This window comes from Hippocampus zosterae, chromosome 2 (genome assembly GCF_025434085.1).
Source record: "Hippocampus zosterae strain Florida chromosome 2, ASM2543408v3, whole genome shotgun sequence".
Classification (NCBI taxonomy): Eukaryota; Metazoa; Chordata; class Actinopteri; order Syngnathiformes; family Syngnathidae; genus Hippocampus; species Hippocampus zosterae.
In genome coordinates this window covers 17,262,787-17,276,285 of record NC_067452.1, presented here as the reverse complement: position 1 = coordinate 17,276,285, position 13,499 = coordinate 17,262,787, and the positions used below count along the sequence as shown (strand labels likewise).

Genomic DNA, 13,499 nt, shown 5'->3' with positions numbered 1-13,499 from the left:
GTGTTTTTAGCGTGCGCGCATGCATGCCGTATGTTTAAGCCGGCGTATGTTTTACCACTGTAAAACTGCGCCCAATAATACAGTGCGTTTTGTCTATGTGTCAAATACAGAAATAGTACCCGTTAATGAGACTGCGCCCAACAATACGGTGCGCCGAATGGTCGTGAAAATACGGTAATCTCAATACAAACCAAAAAATTGTAAAAATATCACGGTTAAGGGTAAATTTAGTATGAGCTTTAATGGAGACTCCTTTCTTCTTACTTTCTTTCTTTTCTGATTGATATAAAAATGATTTATTAGATATAAACACATAACACGGGGTAGGACGAGATAAGTTTTTTACTTCATCCTACTCCCTTGAACATAATAACTGTGTTGAATGATGACTGATTTCTCTTTCCTTTATACTATTTTATTTACTTTATTTTCTGTCAAATTATTACTGTATATGTTTTATGTTCAATAAACAAACAAACAAACAATACTGTGACAGTGTCATCGACGGGTGCTCTTTGACTGAGCTTTACTTATATCAGACAAGTAGAGCTTGTTGCCAGATTTATCGAGTACTTCAATCAGGATATCATAGTCTCGACCCATTTCCAGAACCCAATTGCTTCCAGGATGAATTTTAAAGCCTAAATCAAACACACAGGTTTGAAAAAGACTTTTTGCACTCACCTTTCTCTTTCAAAACAAAAGTAAGCAGCAGTGACTGAACTAACCTAAGGAGGCCGGTTGCACCACAAACAAAGTGCTGTCGGTAAGATGAAACACATCTTGCATCCGAAGACCTAAACAATATTTGTAAGGAAAATTGAACCAAACCGTGTACAGCTGGGAAATGCAGAACCTTTGGAGGGGCGGGCCACTCAAAATTAAAAGGGGTCACACGGAAGAAGATGCCAAACAGAAACATATTTTATAATGAAACTCACTGTACTATATTTTTGTGTAGAATGGAACTGAAATGGCTCGGTTACTGCCCTGACATGACGAAAAATAAACACTGGTCACAATGTAAATATAACGTGCAAAATATTTGTGGCCAACAAATGCAAATTTGTAGCCAAGAAGGAGCCCTTGCTCCATACTGGATGCTAGTTAGGTCAAAAAATTGAGAGGTCCTCTTGTGTAAAAATTAGTTACTCATCAATGACAACACAATTGCTGACCTAATCCAATTGACTTCTTGAAGATATTATGATCAAACCATAAAAATGAGACTTCTTGATGAAACATTAGCAATGCTATACACCCCTCTTCCTCAACTGGCGGACCGCGATCCACGACCGGACCGCCGACCTCCTCTGTCCGACCTCCTCTGTCCGGTCCCTCTGCAAATTGTATAAAATAATTTATAAATTGATTTTTACGTTATACATTTTATATTTGTGGACTATAATCTGCGCATTACCGCGATCGCTTGTTAAAATTATCCGTTGTATTCTTTGCTAACAGATGTAATTCGGAGGACCGCGGCAGCGCGACTTTGTGTGTATAATGTTTGACTCACTCGAGACCCTGCCAGAGCAGGGCATGTCGGCGATAACGATGCGCTGATTCGCTCCTCTGAACTTAAGGTGTGTCCATACATAAGCGTAAGCATATACGATGCGCTGATTGGTTCCTCTGAACTTAAGGTGTGTCCATACATAAGCGTCAGCACGCATTCAAAATGGATGATAGTGTCAGGAAACAGACGCATGCGCGACGCCACAGTGTGCTCACAGCTTCAGCCCAGGAGAGCCGCACACAGAGAATTAGACAAAACGAATCGCGGGAGGTTTCGATTGTGTGCAGTTCTGCTGCCGTCTACTTTGCAGCTGTTTAATAGCAGAACACCGCAACATGGTAAATGAACATCTCAATGGCGTCCTCAAATAATATTTGCATGGCTCAGACATGGCATTCACCTATTGTGGAAGAAAAGCACTCCACATTCCTGTGCTCCCTTGTGTCAGTATTTAAAATGGTTCTTAACTCCTCTTCTGATATATTTTTTAAGTGATTTCAGAAGGGATGTGAAAAGGGGAATTGTACAAATGAAAATGATATTTTTGTTTTTATGTTTAGTATTTATTTTGGTAAAATTAGTATTTTGTTTTGTTTTTGTTAAATTCATGGGAAAATTACAACTACTGTTTAACAAAGTTAAAATAAAAATGTCTTATTTCCCAAAAAGGGCTATTTCTATTATTATTATTTCTATTATTTTTGACTGACATGACTGGAGTGATGTATTTAAAAACATGGCACTACTCTGCAAGCAGCTTACTCGAGCTATGAGCGTAAAACCCAAACAGGTCCATCAATCAGTGCAGCCTAAAAATACTGTCCATGTGCAATGGGTTGTCATGGTCCAACACAGCGCAACAACGCCTTGTGAAGTCTCCCAACAGAGTGGCAGGTGAAAATGTTTCAGAAGGATACTTTTCTGGTAGAGCACAACATTGATGTGTCCCAGTTGAATGGCTGTCACTGTGGAGGTTCTTTGATCCAGACGTGCGACAGCAACATCTGGATTCCCATTTGTGTTGACCACGCTGTTCTCAAGGTGCAGTTCATATTCATCACATGGCATTGAAAGCTCTTGAGAAACGGTTTGGGAAACGGCAACATTCTATCTCAGACGTACTCAAGACACTCAAATACGAGCTCCACGAATTAGTCTTACCGGTTGTCAAGCCCTTCAGGACTTGGTATCGGATTGATGTTCCAACCATCAGGTAGATGTTATGCGCAGGGCTCAGCAAGATGTGCTCTAAAATCTGTATTTCCACCTCAACTGCATCCAGACCCTGCAGGACAGATATCACAGCAACATAGGAAGAGCTTCATCTTCATGACCAGTGATTTGAAAACAAGCGACACAAGGGAGTTTGTCTGAAAAGGGAACACGGAGTCGAGGTGACTTGTTGAATCGACTGTATGCAAATATTTGGGTCTCTGGACTGGAAACAACTTTAGCTACTGTACCTCTCTATTGGTGAAAATGCATTTTTTTACAAGCATTACCACTCCACTGTAACAGAAACAGTGAGGCTTCAAACATATCTATCTGGGCGCCAACAACGAGTCATGAAGCATTATTTGTTTGTCACAGTTTGTTAGGCCACATGCAACTTCTTGATGCAATATATCCATATTTAGTCTCTTGGTCGGAAAAGGTGACAAATAGTATAGCAGTCGGTCCTCATGGCAATCAAAGCTATGCTCTGCTTTTATTGCCTCCTCTACCCCAAAACCAAGTGAAAAAAAATTGTCACATGTGGATGTCACGTGTCCTGTAACTTACTATCATTTGTGTACTTTGACACAAGTATACAAAAGGCCTTTTACTCAGACACTTAAGAAATTGAAAAAAGAACTGGTTGCCAGCCAATTTCAGGGCACACACTGATCAACAATCTCACACCTAGGGGCAATTTAGTGTGTTCTCTTAACCTGCCATGCATGTTTTGGAAATGTGGCAGAAAACCGAAGTACCCAGAGAAAACCCACGCAGGCACGGGGAGAACATGCAAACTTCAAACAGAAAGGCCGATCTCATGACTTTCTTGATTGTGTTCTAGCTCTAGTTGGAGTGGAGGGTGTTCCCTCTTGCAGGTGCACCTTTGCCTCGGTACCCCATCAAGCTTGGGTGGACTCCGACTTCTACTTCTCCTTGTCAGATTATTGACCTCGCTGGATGTTACGTTTCAGTATTATTTTCATGGCCGCTCTCACTCGTTCTCATATTCTCATTTATATACTGTATATACAGTATATATATATATATATATATATATATATATATATATAATTTTTTTTAATCCTCGTCTAACCCCCCCTTGGGTGGTGTCCATCCCTCATTCAGCTCGGGTCCTCTACCAGAGGCCAGGAAGCTTGAGGGTTCTGTGCAGTATCCTTGCTGTTCCCAGCACTGCACATTTCTGGACTGAGATGTCCGATGTTGTTCCCCAGATCTGTTGCAACCACTCATCTAGTTTGGGGGTCACTGCCCCAAGTGCTCCGACCACCACAATCACGACTGTCACCTTTACCTTCCAGGCTCTCTCCGGCTCCTCTCTGAGCCCTTGGTATTTCTCGAGTTTCTCGTGTTCCTTCTTTCTGATGTTTCCATCATTTGGGGCCGCTACATCCACTACCACGGCTTTCCTCTGCCCTTTATCTATGATCACGATATCTGGTTGGTTCGCCATTACCATTAAGAATACATTAAGAATACCTTTATTAGTCTCGCAATGGAGAAATTCCAGATTCACAGCAGCAAAGTTATGAAAGGAAGAAGTAGAACAACAAAAAAATAGGAGCTGCTGGAAAGGCAGCCACTCTCGCGGCGCCATTTTGAAGTCAAAATAACAAAAAATAACACAAGACAACACATAGGACAGAGACAGTCGCGCAATCTTCACCACTTTTCTGCATACACTTTGTTGTCTGAAGCAGTTATAGATGAAAGAGGAGAGGATCAAAGTGTCCTTTCACCAGTGGATCAGAGACATCATGCTGAAAAATGTGCACACGTCTGCTACAAGCAAAGTCAAGTCAAGTCAACAGTATTTATAGAGCACTTTCAAACAGCCATCGCTGCATACAAAGTGCTGTACATGGAGCGATTTAACATATACAATAAACAGTAAGACGAATCAGTAATAAGTAATAAGTAATAAGGCGGTAGAAAGCACCAAGCAGTAAAATCAAGAGCAAATCTAAGTCATGCTGAGTCAAACGCCAAAGAATACAAGTGAGTTTTGAGGAGGGCTTTAAAGATGGGCAGCGAGGAGGCTTGCCGAATGTTCAGTGGGAGGTCATTCCAGAGAGATGGACCAGCAACAGAAAAGGCTCGATCCCCTCTGAGCCTCAGTTTAGTTCTTGGTACGCCTAGCAAAGACTGGTCCACAGACCTGAGGCGCCGGGCAGGGGTGTAGGGGCGTATGAGCTCAGAGAGGTAAGGTGGCGCGAGATTATTCAGAGATTTGAAAACAAAGAGGAGGATCTTAAAAATAATTCTAAAATGAATGGGGAGCCAGTGAAGGGATGCCAAAGTAGGAGTTATATGCTCCCTCTTACGAGTACCAGTCAAGAGGCGAGCAGCGGCATTCTGTACCAGCTGAAGGCGCTTGATGGAGGACTGGCTGACTCCAAAGTACAGGGCGTTGCAGTAATCGAGCCGGGATGTGACAAAGGCATGAATTACTGTCTCAAAGTGTTCATGTGAGAGGAAAGGTTTTATTTTGGCCAGCTGTCTAAGGTGAAAGAAGCTGGATTTAACAACGGCACCAATTTGCCGATCGAGTTTGAAATCACTGTCCAGTTTAAGTCCCAAGTTTGAGACCGTTGATTTCAGATAAGGAGATAGGGGGCCCAAGTCTACAGGATGGAATGTACAAGGTCCACTGGGGCCAAACAATATCACCTCTGTCTTCTTTTCGTTGAACTTCAAGAAATTTTGTGCCATCCAGGTTTTGATTTCTTCCAGACAGGATAGGAGTGGCCTTAATGAGAAGGTGTCTTTCTTGCTCAGTGGGACATAGATCTGGCAGTCATCTGCATAGCAGTGGAAAGGAATACCATGTTTCCTTAAGATGGAACCCAATGGGAGCAGATACAGCGAGAACAGCAGAGGCCCCAGAATTGAGCCCTGTGGAACACCACATGACAGGGGAGCAGTGTGTGATTCAGAGCAGCCAAGGCTGACACAAAAGGTCCTGTCAGCTAGATAGGACCTAAACCAATCAAGAGCACTCCCGCCAATGCCCACCAAGTGCTGCAAACGAGTCAGCAGAATACTGTGATCCACTGTATCAAATGCTGCAGTTAAGTCCAATAAAACCAGACACACGTGGTCTCCAGAGTCATTTGCCAGGAGGATGTCATTAGAAACGCGTAACAGGGCTGACTCCGTGCTATGCATCGTCTTGAAACCTGACTGGAAGACCTCCAAGATGTTATGTTCATCCAAGAAAAGATTCAACTGCATGTGCACCACTTTTTCCAGAATTTTGGAAATGAAAGGCAGTTTGGAAATGGGTCTGTAACTTGACAGCTCATCTGGATCAAGACCAGGTTTCTTGATCAAGGGTTGGACCACAGCATGTTTAAACTGTTGGGGAACTACACCAGAAGAAAGGCTGCTGTTGATGATATCCAAGACCGATGCACCAACACTCGGGAGAACCTCCTGAAAGAAGCGTGGGGGAAGAGAGTCGCAAGGGGAGCCAGATGGCTTCGTCTGGCGAACTACATCCTCCAAAAGCGCCAAGGACACAGTATCAAAAGAATTTAGGACAGCTGAACATGGAACATGGACAGAGGGGTCAGATGCGGTATTTGGGACCGGAATCCTAGCTGTAGAGACCTTATCAATAAAGAACTGAAGGAATCTGTTGCACATCTCGGCTGAAGAATCCGAGCAAGTAGGCAGAGGGGGTTTGAGTACAGAATCTATCGTTTTAAATAGTGCACGAGGGTTGTGACGGTTGGCTAGAATAAGGTCCGACAGATATTCTCTTTTGGCCTCTTTTACTGTGAGCTGGTAGTTACGCCAGCTGTCTTTCCAAATTTGAGAAGAGACATGCAATTTGTCTCTTTTCCACTTGCGTTCAGCTTTGCGACACTCCTGTCTAGCTGCGCGGGTAATGTCGTTAAACCATGGCTCGGGTTTAGGCTTTGGCAGCACAATTTTTGAAGGAGCCACCAAATCCAGGATGGCCCGGCATGACGAGTCGAACCAAGAGGTGAGTTCCTCTGTGTTAGACGAGGGTACGCAAAGGTTATTAAAGGCATCAGAGAAACGACTAGCAGTGTGAGGGTTAAAAATTCGGCGTTTACAACTAGGAGCGCCAGATTTCACAGCAGCATGCGATAAGACTACGTCAAATAAAACTGCCATGTGATCAGAAATTCCATTTTCAAGGACTTCCAGATTTGACACCGTTATACCATGAGCAAGGACAAGGTCTAAAATATGTCCTTGTTCGTGTGTCGGGCTGGTCACATACTGCACAAAATTAAAAGAGTCGATAAGTCTTAAGAAGTCTTTTGCTAGCGTTTTTTCCGGACAACATACATGGATATTAAAATTCCCCATTAGGAGAATACGATCATATCTCAGCCTGATTTCCGCAAGAAAAGTCAAGCTTGAAAAGTCGCTTAAAAAGTCTTTGTTGTATTTAGGAGGACGGTAAATGACAGCACAAAGCACCGGGAAAACACGACCAACTTCAAAGAAGGTTGCTTCTTGCTTGGCAGATGTGGTGAATGTGCACCGTTTACATTTGAAATTGTTCTTAAAAATGCTTACCGTACCTCCACCACGTCCTGATGTCCTCGGGGTATCGAGGAAATCACAGTCAGGTGGTAACAATTCAATCAAAGCTTTGTACTCACCGGTACCTGCCCAAGTCTCCATCAGACACAGAAAATCCAAGTCATTGGAAAGAAAATACTCCCTCAGAATATGGGTCTTGTTCGTCAGCGACCGGGCGTTTAACAACGCGATCCTTGTGGAAGTAGCAATGGGAGGGCTTCCCTCTGTCAATCGCCGAGCCCGGGGGAATTCCCTCAAAAGGTTTCGCTGAATTCCTCCCCGAGAAATGCGCGCAGGGTAGAAATGCCGTGGCACGATGGGAGAGCCAACGACTGTTAGCAAGCACGAGGCGACGGGGTCGAGGGCACACCACGCCGGAGCGATCGAAGTGTGTCTCAGATCCCGTTTCAGTTTCACGAGCTGACCACTGCGTTTGCCACGGCGGCGGCGGCGCTTTCGTGAAGGGAGCGAGCGAACGCGGAAGAGATCAGCCGGCAGGTTAGCCAAGAACGGAGGTAGCGTCTTTCCACCACAATCTTGCCAAAACGCGGCCGAATCTCCGACGTGTTGTTGAATCAATAACAACGATCGGCGATCATAAACCAACCGAGACGCTGTTAGGGAGGTAACAAGCATTGCGAAAAGTAAAAAAACCCGAAATGGCAGGAGCGTCGCCGAACACACTGGCGCACAAGCGGCCATCTTGGAAGTTTTGAAAGCAAACACGAAGCTGTAGCATCCATTGACGAAAAGAGATTAGTTCACTTCTCCTGTCCCACATAATCCGCTTCAAACTCCAAGCCGCGACTCCCAGCTCCAAATCCGCATCGGCACTCCGCGCCAACGCTCCTTTCTTCTCATCGTCGGCTCCTCAAGACCTCCATCCAGCCGCACACCGTTCAACAGCACCGATCTCTCAGCTGAACAAAGCGGGGCTGTGAAAAATGCTGCCCATTACAGGCGCAAGACACAAGCGCCCCGGGACTGTCCAGCAACGACATTCAAATGGCGCCGACATTCCTCCAGTCAAAAACAGTGCTGGTATACCCATGCTGCCGAGAAGGCGCAACCACCAAGCACAGAGTCTCCTCCTTGATGAATGTCGTGGCCAAAAATGCTGAAAAAGGTCCACATCAAGTCCACACGACGTAACAACAAACACAAAGTGACAAAAGAAACACAAGAACAACAAAAAAAAAGCAAGGCTCATGAGAGCACTTGCTGACGGCTGCCTACTCGGGCGCATTCTTGACTTCAAAGTCCATCTTGTCAGTCTGGATCTGGAAGTCCCACAGGATCTTCGCTCTGTCATTCTCCGCCACCTTCGGAGGTGTTTCCGTTTTTGACCTTGGGGTTTCCACTCCATACTCCGCACAGATGTTTCGGTTGACTATGCCAGACACCTGGTTATGCCGTTCCATGTAGGCTTTCCCTCTTCCAGCGCCTCATCTTCTGTTCCCCATTGTCTGAGACATTCTCTGAGTATGTCATCCCTTGGAGCCTTCTCCTTGATGTATTCATGGAGCTTGGATGTTTCATCCTGGACAGTGGCTCTCACACTCACTAGTCCCCGGCCTCCTTCCTTTCGGCTTGCGTACAGTCTCAGAGTGCTGGATTTGGGATGGAACTCCCCATGCATGGTTAGGAGCTTTCGGGTCTTAACATCCATGGTCTGAATCTCTTCCTTTGGCCACCTTATTATTCCTGCAGAGTATCTGATCACTGGCAGGGCATAGCTGTTTATTGCCCGGGTCTTATTTTCGCCATTGAGCTGGCTTCTTAGGACTTGCCTCACTCGCTGGAGGTATTTGGCCGTAGCCGCTTTCCTTGTTGCCAGTTTGAGTTTGCTATTGGCTTGTGGTATACCGAGGTACTTGAAACTGTCCTCAATGTCTGCTATTGTTCCTTCAGGGAGTGAGAGCCCTTCAGTGCGGACTACTTTTCCTCTCTTAGTCACTATCCGACTACATTTCTCAAGCCCGAAAGACATCCCGATGTCGCTGCTGTAGATCCAGTTGTGTGGATCAGGGAGTCTATGTCCTTGTCGCTCTTAGCATACAGCTTTATGTCATCCATGTAGAGGAGGTGACTGATTGTAGCTCCATTTCTGAGGCGGTATACATAGCCTGTCTTGGTGATTACTTGGCCTTAGGGGGTTCAGTCCTATGCAGAACAGCAGTGGGGAGAGTGCATCACCTTGGTATATGCCACATTTGATGGACACTTGGGTAAGTGGCTTGCCATTGGCTTCAAGTGTGGTTTTCCTCATCGAGTTCGCAACGAAGACTCTTAGGGTCCTGTTCACCTTATACAACTCCAAGCATTCAGTGATCCATGTATGTGGCATCGAGTCATAGGCTTTCTTGTAATCAATCCAGGCTGTGCACAGGTTGGTACGTAGGGACCTGCAGTCTTGTGCGACTGTTCTATCAACCAGGAGCTGATGTTTGGCTCCTCTGGTATCTCTACCAATGCCTTTCTGTGCTTCGCTCATGTATTGATCCATGCGTCCACTTATCTTAGCCGCAATGATGCCTGACATGAGCTTCCATGTTGTGCAGAGACAGGTTATTGGCCGATAGTTGGATGGGACCGCACAACTTTGAGGGATCCTTCATGATCAGGATCGTTCGCCCTTCGGTTAGCCATCCTGGGTGAGTCCCATCCCTCAGCAGCTGGTTCATTTGTGCTGCTTGGCGCTCATGGATTTTTAAACTTACCGTATTTTCACGACTATAAGGCGCCATTAAAAGTCTTAAATTTTCTCCAAAATGGACAGGACGCCTTATGGTGCGGAGCGTCCTTTATATGCGCTGAGTTCCAAAATCTGACTGACAGCCGACACGCTGTTTATATAGAGAAAAGGCGGAAGTGACTGTGGCCAGGCATGCGGGAAGAAGTTGGCCAATCAGGGAAGGGTGGGCGTGTATATATACATATATGGAGAGGGAGAGAGAGAAAGAGAGGGAGAGAGAGGACAGCCAAGCTAGTCCGCCAATGGTGAAGGGTGGGCGTGTTGGACGCTAAAGGGACGCCTCAAGCCAGGACCAACACTTGTATAGAGTGTGGCAATGTGCATTGTTGCAAAACAACTCCGGTTTTGGTTTCGAAGAACCCCTGAAAATAAATTCGACAAAAAGACACGCCTACGAAGCTCAGTTCAAACTTAAAGCCACCGGTTATGCTTTTGGCATGCGTGCCCATCTCACAGCAGCGGTGAAAAAAACAAGTCAAGCAAATGAACTCTGAGCTTGCCGTTATTCCCGGAGGCTTGACTAAAGAACTCCAACCGCTGGACATTGGCATCAACCGGGCGTTCAAAGTAAACTTGCAAACGGCATGGGAACAATGGATGATCGGTGGCAAACACAACTTTACAAAGAGTGAGAGGCAGCGCTTGGCGAGTTACGCCACAATACGCAACAACGAGAGGGAACGCAGCGTTTTTGATGGATTACGGTACTTGCACAATTGTTCAATTCTTTCTACACACACGCGCGCTGCCACCATGTTTCGCTCTCTTCTTTACTTTCAAATGTGGGAAAGCTTCACACGAGAGAAATGTTGACTTTGCTGTTGCTACTCCTTCTTTCCGCTCGGCAATGCGTAGCAACTCACACTAGCATGTGATGCATTCATTGACAACTGAGATGTGCAGTCCTCTGCTTCTGATACAGAGGATGAGGGCTTTGATGGATTTCTGGGTGATGATTGATCGATAAACGTGAGAACATTGTACGATGGCTAAATAAAATACACCCGAACTCAGTTCTGCTTTCGTTGCCTTTTTAAAAACGTGTTTTTAGCTTATCTGTATATCTTGGCATGCTACCGTATGCTTCAAGTGTTAGAGTGCGCGCATGCATGCCGTATGTTTAAGCTGGCGTATGTTTTACCACTGTAAAACTGCGGCTATTCGTACGATGCGTCCTGTGTATGTGTAAAATACAGAAATGTCACGCATTAATGAGACTGCGGCCATTAGTACGATGCGTCGAATAGTCGTGAAAATACGGTACTCTTAATTACTCTTGATTGTTTTTGTGTTATTGGGCTTTTGACATTTTATTTTTTTCATTTACTCTGTGTTCTATTTAACCTTGCCTTTGCAAGCGCTTTTGGTTTCATGCTTTTTTTTATGCCTGTCTCCTTGTGACCAGTGATTTCAGTTTATACTTTGTGCATTATTAAGTTTGGTGTGAACCTAACAGTCGGAATTGAACCCTGCACCTCTACACTGTGAGGCAGAGGTGCTGACCAGTCATCCACGGTGGCGCCCTTTTTTAGGCCACAGCTATTTTTTTCATTTTAAAGCATGCAAAAAAATAATAATAATTTAAAACATTTAAAAAAAATGAATAGAATTGACAAATTTCAAAAAGAATCAATTCTCATACCATCACTCCCTCCATTTTCACCTTCATCTTTAATGGTGTCTTTTCCCATTCGTACAGAAAGGGGGAGTCATTAATGATGTTAACTTTTATTTTACGATTGCCGCATAGAGGCCATAAACCTGTGAAATTACAACACAGGTTGGGACCAATGATTATCCCATCTTGCTATTTTTAGATCGAAACATCAGTGGAGGTTTGTGGTCACACAGAGGCCACAATTTAAATTCTTCTCATTTTCAAACACCAGGAAATCCTGGAGGCTGTCGAACACTCAGGCAAACCATTTGGATAGTTGTGCCAGAAAAGTATTTTTATCTTACTTGATACATGGAGTCTTGAATTCTGGCCTTCACTTTTGCATGCCCTGTTTTCAGGCGTGACACCAAAATGAAATCGCCTTGTTTTCCGACACGCTCCATTTCAGAGATGTTTTCAGGAGTTTTGTTTGTAAACTCGGAGAACTTCGGAAACCTTGAGAAGGGACAGAGAGAGCAATGTTAACTTTGTGACACTTTGGACTTTACCCAAAACAACATATTCGTCGAATATCAGGTGGAGTTTTGTGGTGCCCAGCATTAAAACCTAAATTTGTTTCATGACTAGACTCATATCTCAACCAACTTTGCTCTTTGAGTTAAATGTAAACACAGTTAATCCTTTCCAGCCCCCCAAAACACTCAAAATGCAACTTTAACTGTCTTTCATTCTAAGATTTAAACATGGAATCTGTGAGCGCACAACATTGGGGTCTACTGGCAGCTTTATGGCATCTTAATTACTGCTACCGACTGGTGAACCGGTGGTGGCCGGATGTCGAGAAGTTGGCCACCGTCATCTAGTGGAGGAAGACTGAAGGGCACGTTCATCTCAAATTTGGATTGTCTATGAAAAAAAAAACTGGTCGAGTGACAACTAGAATCTCAAAAATTCACACAGTGAATCGGGACACTTGTATCTCAAGGCACCACTGTATTTATTCGCCATATTCTTACTCAAAATTAATTTAAAAAATTTAATGTGTAATTTTGTTGCCTCTAAATAATGCAGATAAGGGAAGACTTGCCGTAATACGTCATCAGAATCGGTTAATCCATTCACATCCACATCCTTCACGATACTCCAGTCAAAGACCAGACCTGCAAGAGTGCTGAAGGGGTTTCCTGTAAGGAAAATGAAAAGCACAAGAGTCATGCTCGACTTTTCCTTATACTTAAACAAGTGAGTGAAGATGAAGCAAGTGCGTATGAAACAGGTGGCATTGAGGGTATTTGCATGGACGGCGGGAAATAATGGATGTTGAGCGCACCGATCTGGCAGCTCCCGACGGCTGAATTGGCCAGTATGAAACTAATAACCATTTGATGACAGAATCCTCAACATTCTTCTATTCGCTACTTCAAATAATGACTGTAAAGGCCAAAGACAATGAATTAAATCATAAAACCTAATACCCTATGACAGAGGTCACCAACTGTTTTGAAATTGAGAGCGACTTCTGGGGTAGTGATGTAAGTTTGAGAAACCTCTGACACAACAAATGTGATCAAATGAAGCGTTAATTTTATTCATGTATGTGAAGACATGTTCATGATATAACTCAGCAGCCAAATTATCAACTGTGATTTCTCAAGGTTTTGTGTTGTGTTTATTATTTTACTTTATGCTAACTGTTTTGTACAACGCTGTGTTACAGCTGCAGCTGTTGTAAAAGCGCTTCATAAATCAAGATGTATTGTATTGTATTGTATTGTAAGGTACGAAACCAATAAATATCCACAGGTAAC

At 44.2% G+C, this 13,499-nt stretch overlaps 1 protein-coding gene across 1 annotated transcript; it reads right to left on the bottom strand.

Moving 5' to 3' along the window:
- Positions 1-498: 498 nt before the first annotated feature.
- LOC127596237 (nuclear pore membrane glycoprotein 210-like) lies at positions 499-12,200 on the bottom strand (the record flags this gene model as incomplete). Its single annotated transcript, XM_052058490.1, has 5 exons — positions 499-641; positions 729-797; positions 2,437-2,595; positions 2,681-2,804; positions 12,036-12,200. Coding segments are annotated over 5 exons (660 nt in total), but the record flags the coding sequence as incomplete, so codon positions are not given.
- Between the last annotated feature and the right edge of the window lie 1,299 nt (positions 12,201-13,499).